Consider the following 19,906-nt stretch of genomic DNA (forward strand, 5'->3'; position numbering starts at 1 on the left):
CCGCCTTTACTTTCACTAAAGTAAGTCAGGTACTCATCAGAGCTGGGTTGGCTCAGGGACGTCCTACTGTGGTTCGCACACGTGACTGTAGGCAAGCAGCCAAACACTCTACCATTCGACCACGCCTTTCCCAATATCAACGGTAGCCTTGATTAAAATTACTAATTTTTGTAAATATGTGATTTATAAAAACAGTAACAGTGTAACACATATGGTTACGAGGCCAAAGGGGGATAAAACTATGAAGTTTTTATTCATTGGGTTGCGGCCCCTGTGGGACTGCAACTGAACTGTTGACGTTTTTTTTTATGCTTTTGTGAGCGAAATTACCTGTGTTCCATGTCATGTGACATGTGCCTAGCCGTGTCGCACACGCAAGGCTGCTGTCTGTGGACCAAGATGTAGACCTAATGAAGGTAGTGTAGATATTTAAATTATGTTTGTTAAAATACTTATTTATGTATTCCTGCTAGTGCTGCATGTGCACACTAGTTAGGGTGATGTATTAAATTAAGTATTTATTTTGTAGTACTACTTATTGGTACTTGTTGGCAGTACTGTGTACTGGCCGAAAACATAATTTATTGTACCCGTGTATATTGTAGCTTACACGTGGTGTTGTCCTGAATGTAACTTTTTTATTTTACATTTGTTTTAGGGCTACAATGAATAAAAACTTCATATTTTTATCCCCCTTTAGCTGTTAACCATATGTGTTACAACAGCAACAGGCACAGTAGCATCAGCAGTAACTGTTACAGTAACAGTAACAGTAAAAATAACATATTTTAGTTTACAATAATAAACTTTTCTATATTGCACAACAATAATACTGTTTTAGTTTCCACAAAGTTTTGCCTAAAGTATTACACACCCGTTTTAAATTTACAAAATTTTCTGGACGTGTTTTGCAACAAAACAAAACATTAAACTTTTACCGAGCGAAATGAAACAAATCACCCAAATTCAGCTTCATCTTTGTCGATGAGATCGCAACATCTGTCGTTGTCCTGACAACAACTCAAACGTGTTTAAAATTCTTTCATCAAAGACCCAGTTGCGCATATTTATTTCCGGTCACAAGGCTGGAACTAATGAGGATGAGACAGTAATGAGTTTTTAATTATCTCTGGTAGTTTCACAACCAAGCGGCCACAGTGTATATATGCCAGGAAAATTGTCCCTCTTCGTTCATCTTTTAGCGGCAACTCTGTCGGGACATCAGCACAGCTGAAAGAGTAAGTACCGCAACATTCTTGTCAACTACTTTATTTTACCGCGACGGTAAATAGTGAAATCTATCATCGCTTATATTGACGGTTTTCTTTATTTTAGATCTGCGCAACATGTTCTATTAAGCAGTTTACAAAATTGGATTAGCTTAGTCAATCTATCTTGCACAATTTATTTGAATGTGATTGATGCTTTAATCTTTCATGACGTCTTGTATTATATTTATTTACTTTTGCGTCAAATCAAAAAGTTATAACTTGAAAAGATTTTGTTCCATTTTACTTTTTGCTGAACAAGGAAACTCGTGATAACCTTTTGAGTTGGCATCATAGTAAATATTAAAATATGGCGTTTTATTGCCGTCCAAAAAAAGTTTTTCCGTAGAGTTTTTCCGTGAGTTCTTCCGTAAAGTTTTTCCGTAGAGTTTTTCCGTAACTAGATAGACAATGAACTTCATTATAATAAACGGTACTGGTCTTCTGTCAAGAGATATGATAAAATTTTGGAGATTGATCCCAACTCTCGTAAAGATTACTGTTTTGTTACAAAACAACATAGATTTATGTGAGGCCGATGTGTGATGTTAACAAAACAACATAGATTTATGTGTAGCAGATGCCTGATGTTAACAAAACAACATAGATTTATGTGCGGCCGATGTCTGATGTTAACAAAACAACATAGATTTATGTGTGGCCGATGTCTGATGTTAACAAAACAACATAGATTTATGTGTGGCCGATGTCTGATGTCAACAAAACAACATAGATTTATGTGTGGCCGATGTCTGATGTCAACAAAACAACATAGATTTATGTGTGGCCGATGTCTGATGTCAACAAAACAACATAGATTTATGTGTGGCCGATGTCTGATGTTAACAAAACAACATAGATTTATGTGTGGCCGATGTCTGATGTTAACAAAACAACATAGATTTATGTGTGGCCGATGTCTGATGTTAACAAAACAACATAGATTTATGTGTGGCCGATGTCTGATGTTAACAAAACAACATAGATTTATGTGTGGCCGATGTCTGATGTTAACAAAACAACATAGATTTATGTGCGGCCGATGTCTGATGTTAACAAAACAACATAGATTTATGTGTGGCCGATGTGTGATGTTAACAAAACAACATAGATTTATGTGTGCCTGTCTGATGTTAACAAAACAACATAGATTTATGTGTGCCTGTCTGATGTTAACAAAACAACATAGATTTATGTGTGGCCGATGTCTGATGTTAACAAAACAACATAGATTTATGTGTGGCCGATGTGTGATGTTAACAAAACAACATAGATTTATGTGTGGCCGATGTGTGATGTTAACAAAACAACATAGATTTATGTGTGGCTGAACACTGACGTTGATTAAATCGCGGTACCTTCTCTAAAATCTTAAATAATCTTAACTGGGGAAATACAGCAACAAAGAGAATGATTTCTAACCAGAAAGTTTAATATACATTTTGGGGACGGCGTGGTCGAGTGGTAGAGCGCTCGTTGTCAACCCGAAAGTCACGAATTCGGATCACGGACGAGTATATGTAGGATTTCTCTGAGTCCATCCAGCTCTAATGGGTACCTGACTCACTTTAGGGGATGTAAATGCGACTGGGCATAATGCAGTCCACAGCATCCTTTCATACGCCGATGTCAATAAACATCTAAAGCGTGTCTGCAATATGGATCTTTAGGTCTTAAAGTGGAACTTATACTTTACTTTAAAAATTGAATTTTAGCTGTCTTAACGTCAACGAAATCATTAGATTTTCGGTGACATATTTTAAAAGTTCAATCAGATTAGACGTCCAAACAATTGACATAATGAATGTTTTTATTGACCAGATGAATTGGCTTGTAGTGGCCCAATGTGTGGTCTACCTAGCTGCGACTTCCGTACATGCGCAGTCGTCAGGTATCACGTTTGATGCCACCCCCCAAGATGGCGCCGTGTCTCTAACATGTGCCGTGTCTGGTACCGGTACTCTCTACTCCATCTCCAGCCTCGTCATCGAGAAAGAAAACTCGGTAAGTCTCAGCTGTTGGTAAAAGTGGTGAGGCTAGTTTTAATTTATCTCCCTTTGACTGTGTGTTTTATACTGTGTACGCTACATGTATGAGCTCCTTTACTTCTATACATTCAAATGGTTTATTTGTATTGTAAATAACTCTTTTATATCGACATATTTATACAGCGCAGTGAAGGGGGTATCAAATGATGACAACCTTCCCCAAACGTGTATCGTACGAAGACGTCACAAAAAGCAAGAACCCCGTCATAAATAATCATACTAATCCACCTTACTAATCCACCTAACTAACAGAGGCGTAGCTAGGGGAGGGCGGGGAGGGCGGCCGCCCCGGACGCCGACCCTAGGGGGGCGCCAAAAGGAGTAGAAATAAATTTTAAAAGCTCATTTTAAGCTGCAGTTTTGAATTATAAACAGTCAAAGTAAAGAAATGTAACGGCTGAGAGCCTTTGCATACTGATTTAACTGTTTTCTACCTTGACTGTGTAACTGTAAAACGTATATCCTTAAAAAACACTGACCGGAAAAACCGCTCTCCAGCTTTCATAGATGGGGGGGGGGGGGCGCTTTTTCGAAGACTAAATTCGGAAAATTATCACACCGGAATAAGGAATAAATAACCGATATCACTCAGAAAAGAAACCCATTGCACTAAAGCGTATTTTACGATTGTGTAACATTAAAAAAAAGTTAGTAACGTTTGAAATCCGCTCTAGCATTTATGTCCAAGATGAGGGGGGGGGAGCGCTTTTTCACCAACAAATACCGCAGGATTTGTATTAGATAACTCTTTTAACACTTAGAAAAGAAATCAATTGTATTAACACTTAATGTACGATTTCACTACCCAGTTTTGCTAAGTAATAACGCTACTAATTCTTAGTACGATTCTTACGATTCTCTCAACTTCAATGTGAGAGATCAGATACTTTTACTTGATTGCATTACATGGGATCACTTAATTAAAGAGAAATAAATATCACGGATTTTTGTATCGCTATCCGATCAGTAAAATAGCAGTCTGTCGGGGCGGGTGGTGGAAAGCGACACTTTTTGCCAAATTTTTAAAAGAGAAGAAAATTAGTATATTGTACTGAATAGATCATTTTTAATTCCTTTTTTCATAACACTTTGGTCAAACTAACTGTTAAAATTTAAAATTATAATATATGCCTACTATTATCGAAATTGTTCTAAAGACACGACCAAAAGTAGATCAAATAAGCTTGCACCTTCTGCAAAATACACCCTAAAGCAGTGGTTCTTAACTTTTGGAGGTACCGAACCCCACCAGTTTCATATGCGCCTTCACCGAACCCTTCTTAATAGTTTTACCGCCCACATTGACAAAATCTGATCGTGAATCCTATGAGTCAGGTGTGTGGCTTGACCTCCGCGGATGCCCTGAGACCGAATTACCAAACCTCTCGGGTTCTATGGAACCCACTGTTCTAAGCTCTTTTGATTTTCTTCTTTTTATTCGTTTCGGCTTCATAAGGGACATCGGCGTAGGCAACACTTCGTCAACTCATTTGTTTTTTTATGAAGTTCGAACCCTAAAAATCAAGCCTCCTCCTTCTCTATTTCAAACGATTTCCTTCTGGACTTGTTTAGTCTTTTTGTCTTCCTCTTACCCCATGGACTTCATTCAAGCATCTGCATAATGATGTTATTTTTTGTCTTTCTCATATTGTGTCCTAACCACCACTTTTTCTTTCTCCACTGTCTTTAACCTAGCTATGAGCCATACAGTAAAAGATACATTATATTTAGCTATAGATCCTGATTGAATTTTTTTGACAATGCATTTGAATTCCATATCGACTTAGAATGTTAATACGTATTTTATTGCGGTGCCACTGTTATTAAACTGGTTATTACTGCTTCTTTAACCAGTACAATTAGTTCTGAATTAGTTGTTGACTATGAGCGAGAAGGCAGCGCACATCTGTTAAATCCAAGACTTCGAACTGTTGGGTCCGTTGGATTCCAATTTGTTTCCTCTAGCTTGTTTCAGTATACAATTAACCAGTCAACGAAATACCCATATCGTATTCCAATGTGAACAATAATTTGCTATTGCATGTCAATTGTATGACCTTAATCTAACAAACTTATAATCCAAGTATGTACTATATCAAAACAGAGACTGTTCCAAAGATAAAACATAAAAAGACTGTCCTAAACGAATTAGCATCTTCGCCAATTTTTTTTCTGACATTACTGATCGTCATTTTCTAAAGGATAATGCATTTTAAGGGGAGTTAAAGTTTTAGGGAACGACATTCATACTGCGTAATTACTAATTTTTTACCGGACCGTCGCACACACATACACACACATACATACAGACATATATATATATATATATACATATATATATATATATATATATATATATATATATATATATATATATATATATATATATATATATATATTGGGGGGGGGCGCCAAACTGAAAGTTCGCCCCGGGCGCCGGGAAGGGTCGCTACGCCTCTGCTAACTAATCCACTTTACTAATCCACATTACTATATCGAAAACCAGTGTTTCTTCCAGACTTTTTTCTCCGGGGGGGGGGGGGGGGGGGCACTTGAAATTTTCGGGGGGGGGGGGGCAGTAGACTTTCGTCGGGGGGGGGGGGGGCGGACACTGTTAAAAGTATATATTTTCTATATAAATTATATAAATTTCATTTTGCCTGCAAGAAACTCTGTCCAAAACAACTAAAATTAGAATTGTAATGAACAATACTCCAATTATTTATGTACAATCCGCCTTCTGCCTTGTAAAACAAAACTTGCGATACCTTCCTACAGGCCGACAACTACCAGCTACTACTTAAGTACACCAAAGGAAGTCCCTTAGAGTTCAGCAAACTCCTGACGTCAAGAAGCGTCAAGATGGCCGCCTCCAGTGGCTCGGCCTCCACCGTGCAGGTGACGGTTGGTGTAGCAGACGGCAAGTTCAGATGTGTCGTCAACGGCCAGACTAAAGCAGGGGCAAGTACTCTGTTTGATTCTTTAAAAAATATATATTTTAATGAGAAAATGTGACAAAAATATATTTAAAACTGCAATAATGGTTATTCCATATTTTAAAATTTATTTTATATTAATTAAGCTTTCTTTAATATGAATATTTCATTAAAAAAATAAAAATTGTTTTAAACGATATGATCAACTGCAGGGAACTGCAAGAGGGGAAGCGACTGTGACCGTCTCATCTCAGTTCAAAGAAGATTATGAGGAGTGCGGGTGTGCTGACATGGTCTCCACGCTAGAGAACAAATACGACAAGAAACTCAACGAGATTCAACAATCTGTCACCGCCACCACCAACAACTACAACATCGGCGGGGACGGGGGGCTGGGTGGTCTGGATGGGGATCAGCTGCTCAGGTAAACACGTCTAGGTCACAGGTCAAATATGTAGGTCACTTGTAAAACATGTAGATCACAGGTAACACATGTAGGTCACAGATCAAACATATAGGTCACAGGTAAAACCTGTAGGTCTCAGACCTCAGGTAAACAAGTGTAGGTCACAGGTAAAACCTGTGACTCTCAGACCTCAGGTAAACAAGTGTAGGTCACAGGTAAAACCTGTGACTCTCAGACCTCAGGTAAACAAGTGTAGGTCACGAGTAAAACTATCAGACCTCAAGCTTTTGGGGCCAAACTCCACATTTTACGTTGAGAACAAATTTGAGTGTTAGAACATTCAAATGTCTACTAGATCTAGAAGTTTTCTGAGTGAGTTTATTCACAAGCACAACACTTGACGAAGCTCAAAACGTCACATTTAATGGGCAGCTGAGTACACGTTCTTAAATCTAATTACGTCTTCTTCAAATTGGACTTGCATGTTTAAAGAACATATATTGTGTGTTGTTTCTAACCAAATGCTAAGCACGCATTAAAGAAGTTTCTTAAGCGTACACTGTTAAAGTAAAATGAATAAAGTTCCCTTTACGAACCTGACGGTCCATGGGGCAAGTGAAGTAGAGTTTACCTGTTTCTTTGACTTCGACATATGAAGAGATAGTTTGGTCAGCGCTATGCCCATCCTCCTTTACTTTCCCCTAATTGAGTTCATACACTCTAAACCTACTAAACCTACTAAACCTACTAAACCTACTAAACTTACTAAACCTACTAAACCTACTAAACCTACTAAACCTACTAAACCTACTAAACCTACTAAACCTACTAAACCTACTAAACTTACTAAACCTACTAAACCTACTAAACCTCCAATGTATTGTCACCAGGAGCACCGTTTGGCCGGAGTGGTACTTCAGCCTCCTCCAACCGGAAACCGGCTGCCCTAGCATGGGCTTCTCCTTCCTGGACTGGAAGACCGACGGCTACCGGCAGTTCCACACCGAGTCCACGTCACCCCAGAACCAGGACAACATCACGGCCAACGCCCACTTGAAGAAACCCTACCAGCTGAAGACAGGCAACAACAACTTCATCGTCCTGAGCTTCTGTAGCATAGTAGGGGCACACCAGGGACCGAACTGGCCCAATGGCTCCTATTGCATTATGATGTACGCCGGCGTCTGCCCGCCGGGGTTCCACGACGGCAGCATTTTCTGGGACGAAGAGAACACGCTGTACTCTGGGCGGTACGGCGGGTTCATCCCCACGGCGGCGTTTGGCGCCGATTCCAGAATCTACTACTGCTGCCGCCGTGACGGCAAGCCGGAGAAACCAATGTACCTGCCGACAGCGAAGCCGTTCTACCTGTTCCGGTTCGGTGGGGTGTGTCAGCAGGTGGCCAACATGAAGCTGACCCCGGAGACCGTCGTGTTCGACACGGAGGACACCGGTGGCAACATTGACCAGTACTTCAGCGAGTACCACCCGGATGGTCAACTCAACAACGTCGTCCTTGAACTCTGCTATTACTCCAGATAAAACCCGGATATGTTAGTTACGTCAGAGTTTACTTGATGTTTAACGTGATTTGAATTTGTTCTAATAAAATCAGATCATTGTAGTAATTTGTCATTGTAATATTAAGTTTTCAAAAATAAAATATAAACTTATATTTGAAAGTATTTGATATTTAATATAAGATTTGAATCAGTCCAAATGAAGTCAGAAAAGTAGATGTTTGTCGAGTAATTGCAAAATGTTTTGAAAAATATACACAACTTGTAACTAAAAGATATTAAAGTAGCTTTGAAGAATTTCTGTGGGTTTTTTTTGTTTAATTTTGTATTTTTTTTCGAAACATGTTTATTCTGTTATGCAATCGAATTCTGCTGGATAATTAAAATACAGGGTTATCTTTTAAAGCTATTGAAGACAAATGCGATGGTCTATGTAAGTCAATATAAATGTGATTATTCCACGCAACATCATCACAACCTTCCTATCAGCACTCCCTGTAAGGATTTCAACATTCCCACCATTCCCTGCACCAATCCCTAAGGAAATATCAACCTCACCTCCACCATTCCCTGCATCATTCCCTATGAAAATATCAACCTCACCTCCAACATTCCCTGCATCATTCCCTAAGTAAATATCAACCTCATCTCCACCATTCCCTGCATCATTCCCTAGGTAAATATCAACCTCACCTCCACCATTCCCTGACCATTCCCTAGGTAAATATCAACCTCACCTCCACCATTCCCTGACCATTCCCTAGGTAAATATCAACCTCACCTCCACCATTCCCTGTTGAGACACCTGTTAATGTATCAGCTGTAATGACGATTTCATTACAAGCTATAAGCCTAACTACTGACTACCTCTATGGTGTATTAAAGAAACGGAGAAGTTTCTCGAAGCTGCTGTTAGTACCCTATGTAAAAAAAAAACCCTATGTTTAACTGTTATTCAAAATAGTAAAATATCTAAAATATAAATGTAGTTACTCTACATTCTGTACACATACATTTTTTTATTCCTAAAAATTAGCGGTATTTTTTTCGTAGAATGGTCGGATGTGGCCCACGGCTCTTACATTGGCGCTGTGCTCCGTTCTTGTGTTGGATGATGGTTTTCTTCTAACAAACTACAAGCTAAAACACTTGGGTACAGTCTAAAGAAACTTGTATTATATGAAACAGGTGTAGCTAGCTCGGATACTTGCTATGATTGGGCTACACAACAAGGAATATAAATAAAACGGGAGTGATCTCTCCTAAAACTTTCTAGAATATTTTTACAAAACACTAATGGGGTGGCAACTCGGGATATACACATGATTTTTAATTTATTTTTAATTACTTAAACTTTTGGAAATATAATAGAATCTCGTAGACAAAAAGAATTGCGAACCAAGCGAACGGCAAACAATATCTGTATAATAATGCGGAATATTAGTATTTATAAATTCATATTAGGTTTTTTTTAGAAATCGGAAATAGCGTAAATTACTACTTCCGGTCAACGGAAATTACTCAAAATTTGACAGAAGGCAGAGAATTAGATCTTTTACTTGCATTTCTTTCTTCTTCTTCTTCTTCTTCGTTCTTAATTTTTAGTGTTGGAAGTGATTGGGCCTTATCTGCCAGAGGGTTTGAACTCGAGACTTTTTTTTCGAATGTATCCACCATGAGCTTTTGGCGACTCGGCCACGCCTCCATCACAATTAAGGATACGTGTCAACTGGTTATGCGCCATTGAGGCCATTGACTTCGATTTTAGCCTGCTTTTCTTTTTGGATTCGCTTCCATAGCCTTTGTCCAACCAAGAACAAACTACAAGGCAGCAGTTGTTTGATTTTGGAGTTGTCTCTCCTAGAAGAGTGGCTGTCCCCAGCTACTTAAATTTGAAATTTCATTTATCTATCTGAAATAATACTAAAGTTATATGCTTTTGAAAAATTGAAAGTAGAATTACACATTTTATATAATACTTATATATGAAATTTCATCAACCTGGCTGTAACGCTACTCGATTTATCTTGTTCACAGACATACACATTCACATACAAATTCACATACACACATACACACATACACACATACATACATACACACAGAGAGACATACGGACAAAATTGCAAAACTATGTTTTTCCGACTCGAAAACGTCGATTTTCTGCACGATTATAATACTTCGTATACGAGAAAGTAAAAGCGAAAGATAAGCTATTCAATAATGTGGTAGTGTAGTACATTTATTCCTTCTAGAATTTTCTGAACTTTTAATCTCGTAAACAAACTACTAGCCTTGTTTGATTGGTCAAGCTTTTAATGTGACTAATAACCTTGACCCCTTTGTCGAATAGGTAATTAGACTATTGGATAAAACTTAATTCGACTGTAGGTAAATGAATTACCATACATTTTGATGCTAAATGACTTTTTACGCCTGAGGCGTCAGACTGAATTACCCCTAATCGTAATGTCTACTGTTAGTTGTGTTTACATTGAAATTGAAGTTGTTGATTTTCCTCTGTACAGTATAGCCAACAGCTGGCGGAGTGGATGGCAGATGTTGGGTCGCTCACAATAGGAGAGTAAATAACAGAACAATTAGTGAATTCTGGATACTGTAGCTGTGTATGTGTGTGTGTGAGTGTGTTTGGGGGGGGGGTGCACAAATCATGTGGGGTAGTCACAGGACCAGGACTTTGAATATATTTCAAAGTCAAGCTCGAGGCTGGCGTGTAAAGTTGACTGTGACTTTGAGATTTATGATTGTAGAGATGTGGCTTTAAGAGTGACTTGTAACGTCCCATATAAGAAAGTAAAGACGGTCTATAAGTGAAGTAGAGTTAGCCTGTTTCTGTGACCTCAGCATATGAAGGGGTAGTGTGGTCAGCACTATGCCCAGCTGCCTTACTTTCCTTAACATTAGTTAGGAACTCATCAGAGCTGGGTGGACTCAGGGACATAATACTTACTTGAACCCGGATTCGAACTTTCTGGTTAGCAGTCTATTGCTCTACCGCTAAGCCATACAGTTCCACCCCATGATAAGCGCAGTCCGAAAATGATGACTATCATAAGAAAATGATACAATAGCTATCATCAGACAATGTTACTTATGTGTATCATCAGGAAAAGATACTTGTTAGCTATCGTCTAGCAACATGCCGTATAAAATGTGTAAGAATTACCAATGACACAAAGTGAACACCACAGGCGGATCTAGGGGAGGTTATCAAGTCAGCAGCCCCTAGCCTCAAACTATTTACGTCCCCTTAAATAAATGTTTATAAGTTTGCGTGGTTATCTCCCCTACCAACTATTTAGTAGTTAGAATGCTTTAATATTCTTTTCTTTTTAAAAATAGGGCCTACTTTTAGTTCACCAAAACAAAAAATAAATATATGCTCCCGAAATGGACACTGTGTTCTTTTTATTTGTCGGTGATCATGGCATCGTTTAATTTTTATACGTTAAATTTGCTGATTAATTTTAAAAAGTTTTGTCTGATTTATATACATTTTTTTTAAAAGTATCCACAACATGGGTATTAGACTAAAAGAAAAAGCGAAAATACCACCCCCCTCCACACCACACGCATTAAAACATCATGCACCATTGATAATGTGATATTCCGTGTAGCGTAACACCTGGTCACGCAATCGAGATCAAACCGTTTCATTGTTCATTTAATTACTCATACAATTTTTTTTATCACAGATAGCTTTGTTTAGGGGAGGTAACTAAATAAACATATATTTCGTCATATTTAATGTGTTGCCTCCCTTGTTTATACAAATATTTTTTTTCCAAATAATAGCTGAAATAATTAAATTATTCATATAATAAATTAACACCATAATGAGACTATGGTACAGAACAATATTTTCACAATATAATTACTTTCAAAATTTTTTAAAACATTGGTTTGTAATCTAGTGGTAATTCGACAAGCCCAAAAAATATCATCACACACCCTTTACTCCCATCCCGGGCCAATAGGATCCCAACATTAAACAACGCCCCTACCCTTCCGCGAACTTCAGCCTAGTCCATCCCTCACCCCCTAAAAAGCCATCTCCACCCAACCCCCTTCTCAAACTTCCCACTTCACATTGGGTGTGGAAGAAAGAGGGAAGGGGGGGGGGGGGGGGGGCAGAAAGTATTTTTTTTTAAATAAAATAGCCCTTCAAAACTTTCGAAGGCCTATGGGTAAGGTGAAGTATAGTTCACTTGTTTCAGTGACCTCGGCATAAGAAGGGAAAGTGTGGGCAGCACTATGTCCAGCCGTCTTTACTTTCTCTATCGTGAACTTTTTTTAAACGTATTTGCTATTTCCACGGACGTCGTGAGTGTGTGTATTTGTGTTATATGTGTGTGTGTTATGTTTGTGTTATGTGTGTGTTTGTGTTATGTGTGTGTGTGTGTTTGCGTTGTATGTGTGTGTATGTATGTGTATGTATGTGTCTGTTATGTTTGTGTGTTTGTGTTATGTGTGTGTTTGAGTTATGTGTGTGTGTGTTGTGACTGTGTTTGTGTTATGTGTGGGTGTGTGTTTGCTATGTATGTGCGTGCGTGCGTGTTTTTTGGGGGTTTTGACTTTTTGGGAGGGTACCCTAAAACAAATATAATTCACTACGAACGGAAATCTATAAATCTTAAACAAATGCTATCTATAACTGTCTAATTACGTGTGTGTATCGGAAATCTTCATGTCCCCTGCCAAAACTGTATGGCGCTGCTAAATCTCTCTCCTGTATGGGTTTATTGACCGGGAATCTCCGCAATGATAACATGAAGTGGATGTTTATAAGCCGTGTTTATAAATATTTGGCTACGTACAATGGGATAGGTGTTCAATAAATGTGACCCTTTTAGGTAAACTTACACCCCCGTACACGTATATCGTCGCCGAAAGTCCCTAAAATGACGTCAAACTTGACGAAAACATCGCATACTCTGAGAATTTTATTTAGCATATCCAGGTTTTAATTCACTAATCAATTTTTATTATATTGCACTACAAAGGCATTATTTTTTGTTTTTAATGGTAATATTGGAGGGGATAGCCAACATATTTATTAGCATTACGTGTCAACATGTTTTGAGCCATATGGTCCGTTAACTCCGATTTCAGCCTGCTTTTTTTCTGGATTTGCATCCATAACCTTTGGCAGCAGTTGGATTATTTTTAGTTTTCTCTCCTAGATGGGTAGTTGTCCCCAGCTAACGAACCTGATCTGCACGGGGTCTGAACTCGGGACTTTTGGAGTTAGCAATCATGTGCACACCTTCAAGACCACGCCATCACCTTTCATTAGCTGACAGAAAGAAACAGATGCCTATATTTTATAGTCGTCTCCATATACACGCATTCGTTTGTTTATTCATCACTGACTTACAGCGTTTGTTTTTGTTTGTTATGTTTTTATTTATATATTTATTTTAAATTTTTCAAAAAAGGCGTCACTGTCCTAAAATAAACACATACATACACATACACACACACACACACACACACACACACACAAAAACACCGTGTGGCGTCAAAACGGCCCTGACAAAACGGGCAGCGACAAATAGGCTCCTCTCATATAGGCTCCCGATAAAAGGGCTTCTATCAATACCATTCCCGTAAAGACTAAGTCTCCCGGCAAAACGGCCTCATCGTTTATGATACAACCCAATAGGATTCCTTTATCAATACCCTTTAGAGTTAGCCAACACTTTTAAATGACACAAAGTAATGCAGTTCTTGTTCGGCAGGCTTTATTTTAAAATATTTTATGAGAAATAGTTTTTTTTTAATTTAAGGATCATTAAATAATGCCATTCATATAATAATGAGTCGGTTGTGGATTGTTCCAACTCAGTGTGTGCGGAGACAAGTCCACGCTGTGAATTTTCCACAGTATGCTTGCAGATTATCAAAACAAAATGTTTATCCTATAAAGACAATGTGTATTACCAAAAAAAACTACATCAAAATTTTAAAATTAATTGCGCTTTGCTGTTAAGAGTTCGATTTGTTTATGCATTGCTGTTGGTTCATGAAAAAGTTCTCCATTCAGGCATTTAAAAAGAGGTTATGGGACAGGGGAGGTAGAAACTGCTTGTGGTTGGTGGTTTGGAAAAAATGGTAACGTCTATGCCAATAGTGGTTATTCGGTTTATTTCTCTGGAGCTCATATCTCGTGAGCCCATATGTAGGGAGCCAATATCTCGTGAGCCCATTTGTCAGGAGGCAATATGTTGTGAGCCATTTTTTAAGAAGCCAATATGTCGTGAGCCCTTTTTTAAGGAGCCAATATGTCATGTGCCCATAAGTAGGTAGCCAATATCTCGTGAGCCCATTTATAGTGAGCTTATTTGTCATTTATCGGGAGCCAATATGTCGGAAGTTCCTTTGTCTGGAGCTTAAATGTCGGGAGTCCAGTTGTCGCGAGCCTATATGCCGCGAGTCAATATGATGGGAGCTCATTTGGTAGGAGGCAATATGTCGGACCTTTTTTGTCGGGGCCCTTTTTACTGAGCCATTTTGTCGTGGTCGTTTTATCACGGACTGTTTTAACGGTGCACCACCCCCACCCCCCCACACACATATATATGTGTATATATGTGTGGGAGTGTGTGTGTGTGTGTGTGTGTGTGCGTGTAAAATTAATACTTCGTCCCGGAAGTGACCGCTCTGCCTCCACCTCATCACAAATTTCCAACCCCTTCCCCACCCCCGACACCTACGTTTTCTGACGTCATTCATAGACAACCCCTATCTTCTTTGATTAGATACGAGTCAAAACAATGCGATGCTACGTAGTGCAGTAGATGAATGTTGCCTATACATGCAGGATACTGACTAATTATGTATGATTCCTGACTATGTTATATACAGTAGACTAAAGTAGACAACATAAAACTAACTACTGGTTATTTATGATTCCTATGTTATAACTTACATACATTATACTGAGGTAGACAATATAAGACTACCTAAAAAATGTAATGGTTTTTTTTTCACTTATGTTATTTTTTTGGTTGTTTCGTCATAATTACTCTAGAGTTAACTGATCATGGAAATACCGTGTATAAATATGTCAACATGACTCAATCTTTGTCGCCAAGAAAACATCCTGTACATAGCACCTCGCTATGGACGGGCAGAACTGGATAGAATGTGGACGGGAAAAACTCAATTCTGCCAACGTTTCGCCTCTGACGTAACTGGGGTCGGTCTGGAAAACCCTGCTGGGGTCAACTCATCACCGAAGGATTGTCTGTGTGTTTATTTATAAACAGGAATTATGATGAGTTAAAGGGGAGTAAGTCTTGAATCAAAAGCAAAACGAAAGTTAGAGCTGGCTTTTCTATCTGTCACACAAATAGATATAGAAAGTGTTGTTGTTTTTTTTTTTTTTTACAGAGTGAGAAGAGTGCGCATGTACGTTGTCTCAAGTAGACATAGATGGAGGTCAATGTAACCCCATTTTGTATTACGTCACAGGTCACCAGCATGATAGTGACCTACATTTTACAACGTAAAAATTTCAGCACTGTTATATTCAATATGATGCGACTTGTTTTATCCTTTCGCTTTTTTTTTTTTATTAATTTTTTTTTCTTTTAAAACTGGTCTGAACAAATGAAACAAAATAAAGTAAACAAATAAATAAACTACATTGGCATTGCTAAATTAGAAAATCGTGATTATTGTTCTCATGCATTCTATTTCCAGTTTTTTTTTAACTCACCAGTTCAAAGGTCATAAGTCATGATAGATTGACGTGTCCTTTAGAAAAAAAAACGAAACAATTGCATATGATTTCACATAACAACCCCACCCGCCCCCCTCCACCACCACCATCACCCCTACACACCATGACACCAACAAAGGAAACGCACCGTTAAACCAGTCACCATGGGCGCCGAGTCAGATAGACCTAGTTACACGCATGAAATATTTCGCCATTCAGACCCTTGCATACCATTACACAGTACCAAACAACCAGACTAAAGCTAGATCTAGATCTAGACGATTACTAGTCTAGACTAGAGCTAAGTTGAGACGATTACTAGACTAGACTGGCTATATCTAGACTATTACTAGTCTAGACGTAATCTAGATCTAGATGATAACACTCGTGTAGATTAGATATAGATCTGTGATTAAAAGTCTAAACTAGAAATAGATCTACTAGTCTAGACTAATAAATCTAGATGATTACTAGTCTAGCCGAGAGCTAGATCTGTGATTACTAGTCTAGAGATAGATCTGTGATTACTAGTCTAGACTAGAGATAGATCTACTAGTCTAGACCAGAGATAGGTCTACTAGTCTAGACTAGAGATAGGTCTACTAGTCTAGACTACAGATAGATCTGTGATTTCTAGTCTAGATTAGAGATAGATCTGTAATTACTAGTCTAGACTAGAGATAGTCTGTGATTACTAGTCTAGACTAGAAATAGTTCTACTAGTCTAGACTAGAGATAGATCTGTAATTACTAGTCTAGAGCTAGATCTGTGATTATAAGTCTAGACTAGAGATAGTTCTACTAGTCTAGACTAGAGATAGTTCTGTGATTACTAGTCTAGATTAGAGATAGATATGTGATTACTAGTCTAGATTAGAGTTAGGTCTGTGATTACTAGTCTAGACTAGAGATAGATCTACTCGTCTAGCCTATAGATAGATTTGTGATTATAAGTCTAGACTACAGCCAAGAGCTTCTTAATGTGGGTATTGTCACTATATTATCTCTCTATTCTGATAAACAAAATCGATGATTACTCGAGTTGTTGTTTTTTTAAACTACCGTGGCCCGAATATGTTTGTATACCTAGTGTCTATATCTAGATTGCTAGGTTTGGCTGACCTATTGGGTTAACTGACCCCGAAAAAAATTATTTTTGCTGACCACTGGGACTTTCTCAGTCACAAAATAACTTTTGCTGACCTCTATAATTAACAACCCAAAGAATGAATTAATGAACAGAGGGATTTACTGGCCACCAAAAATGGTATTCGCTAGCCACGGAAGTAGTATATTAGGTCACTTTTGGTTATCATGGGTGAGCAGGAGCAGGAGCAGGAGCAGGAGCAGGAGCAAAGGCTATATAGGAAAATACTCACCCAGCCTGGGACAATGACATATAGCAAAATACTCACCCACCAGGCGCAGCCTGCCGCAGCCTGGGACAACGAGATATAGTAAAATACTCCCTGGGGGAGCAGGAGGTACACCGACATATAGTAAAATACTCACCCATCTGGGTGAGGGTGGGTGAGCAGGTGGCGCAGCCTGGGACAATGACATATAGGAAAATACTCACCCACCTGGGTGAAGGTGGGTGAGGGTGGGTGAGCAGCCTGGGACAATGAGATATAGTAAAATACTCACCCACCCTAGGGTGGGTGAGCAGGTGGGGGAGTAGGTCAGTAGGTCACCACCGGTGACCTTGTGACGTAATTAGTAACATTACGACGTAATCATTGACCTAGTTACGTAATTTTAATGAGTTTTTTAATTAGTTTTAATGAGTTTTTAAAATTTTAATTAATTTTATTATCGAGTTACGTAATTTTAATGAGTTTTTAATGAGTTTGAATTTAATTACTTTGTTTGTGTTTTGTTTGTTTATTTTTAATAAGTTTAATTAATTCGATTTTTTATTTATTTTGTATTTGTTTGATTTTAACTTTTTAATTATTTTTATTTTGTTTATTTTTAATTTAATTATTTTATTTTTAATAAGTTTAATTAATTTGATTTTTATTTATTTTGTATCTAGTTACGTAATTTTAATGCGTTTTTTAATGAGTTTGAATGAGTTTTTAAAATTTTAATTAATTTTTTGACCTAGTTACGTAATTTAATGCGTTTTTTAATGAGTTTGAATTTGTTTGTTTAAATTTTATAGTTGTTTATTTATTATGTTTTGTAATTTTTATTAACGAGTTACGTAATTGGATTATTTGTTTGATTTTAATTAATTTGATTTTAATTACTTTGTTTGTGTTTTGTCTGTTTATTTTTAATAAGTTTAATTAATTTGATTTTTATTTAAATTTTTAATTTTTTTTTTTTTTTTTTTTTTTTTTTTTTTTTTTAAATTTTATTTTATAATTAGTAATTATTTTAATTTGATTATTTGTTTACTTTTTAATTATTTTTATTGACGAGTTACGTAATTTGATTATTTGTTTACTTTTTAATTATTTTTATTTTGTTTATTTTTAATTTTATTTTATTTTATAATTAGTTAAATTATTATTAACTAGTTACGTAATTTGATTTTAATTACTTTGTTTAATTTATTTATTTGATATATTTCTTTTCTTTGTTGTTTAATTTGTTGGTTTGTTTATTTGGTTGTATGTATGTTTTAAATTCTCCCCTACAACGACCGTGTACAAAAAACAGGTTAAATTCTCCGCCACAACAAATGCCCGCTATTAAGCAACCACGGGGAGCGCCGGGAGGCTCACGGGCGGATCGATAAGTACAAGCTGTCGCTAATAAGTAACAGCTGTGGTTAAATGGATGTTATACACAATGACACTTTCTAGTACACGCTAGTGTTAGTCTTTTATTTCAAACGGCGTACAACAAAGAAATTAAAAGCAAACTAATTAAAATGAATTTCAAACAAATAAATTATACAAAGTAATTAAATTAAACAACAAGTAAACAACAATTAAAAATAAAATTTAAAAATAATAATTTTAAAAAATTTTAAAAATTAAAAAAAATTAAAATCAAATTACGTAACTCGTTAATAATAATTAAACTAATTATAAAATTAAATTAAAAATTTAAAAATTTAAAAAATTAAAATCAAATTAATTAAAATGAATTTCAAACAAATAATAAATTAAAATAATTACGTAACTCGTTAATAAAAATAATTAAAAAGTAAAAAAAAAAAAAAAAAAAAAAAAAAAAAAAATAATCAAATTACGTAACTCGTTAATAAAAAATTACACAATATAAACAAAGTAATTAAATTAAACAACAAGTAAACAAACAAATTAAACAAAATAAAAATACAATCAAAGTAATTAAATTACGTAACTCGATAATAAAAATTAATTAAAATTTAAAAACTCAAACAAATAATCAAATTACGTAACTCGTTTATAAAAATTAATTAAAATTTTTAAAACTCATTAAAACTAATTAAAAAACACATTAAAATTACGTAACTCGATAATAAAAATTAATTAAAAATTTAAAAACTCATTAAAACTAATTAAAAAACACATTAAAATTACGTAACTAGGTCAATGATTACGTCATAATGTTACTAATTACGTCACAAAGTCACCGGTGGTGACCTACTGACCTACTCCCCCACCTGCTCACCCACCCTAGGGTGGGTGAGTATTTTACTATATCTCATTGTCCCAGGCTGCTCACCCACCCTCACCCACCTTCACCCAGGTGGGTGAGTATTTTCCTATATCTCGTTGTCCCAGGCTGCGCCACCTGCTCACCCACCCTCACCCAGATGGGTGAGTATTTTGCTATATGTCGGTGTACCTCCTGCTCCCCCAGGGAGTATTTTACTATATCTCATTGTCCCAGGCTGCGGCAGGCTGCGCCTGGTGGGTGAGTATTTTACTATATGTCATTGTCCCAGGATGGGGGAGTATTTTCCTATATATCCTTTGCTCCTGCTCCTGCTCCTGCTCCTGCTCCTGCTCACCCAGCGCCTGCGCCTGCGACCCAAAA

General features: G+C 37.0%; 1 protein-coding gene across 1 annotated transcript; it reads left to right on the plus strand.

The window, feature by feature from the left end:
• The first annotated feature begins 297 nt into the window (after positions 1-297).
• On the plus strand, positions 298-8,471 carry LOC131935755 (uncharacterized). Its single transcript, XM_059292403.1, has 6 exons — positions 298-416; positions 1,137-1,238; positions 3,090-3,272; positions 6,095-6,277; positions 6,465-6,676; positions 7,549-8,471. Exons 3-6 carry the CDS (start codon positions 3,090-3,092, stop codon positions 8,198-8,200), a joined length of 1,230 nt encoding a protein of 409 aa, XP_059148386.1. The 5' UTR covers positions 298-416; positions 1,137-1,238; the 3' UTR covers positions 8,201-8,471.
• Positions 8,472-19,906: the final 11,435 nt, after the last annotated feature.

The sequence above is a fragment of the Physella acuta genome, unplaced genomic scaffold (assembly GCF_028476545.2).
Source record: "Physella acuta isolate Inbredline_101_S28 unplaced genomic scaffold, ASM2847654v3 ptg000013l, whole genome shotgun sequence".
Classification (NCBI taxonomy): Eukaryota; Metazoa; Mollusca; class Gastropoda; family Physidae; genus Physella; species Physella acuta.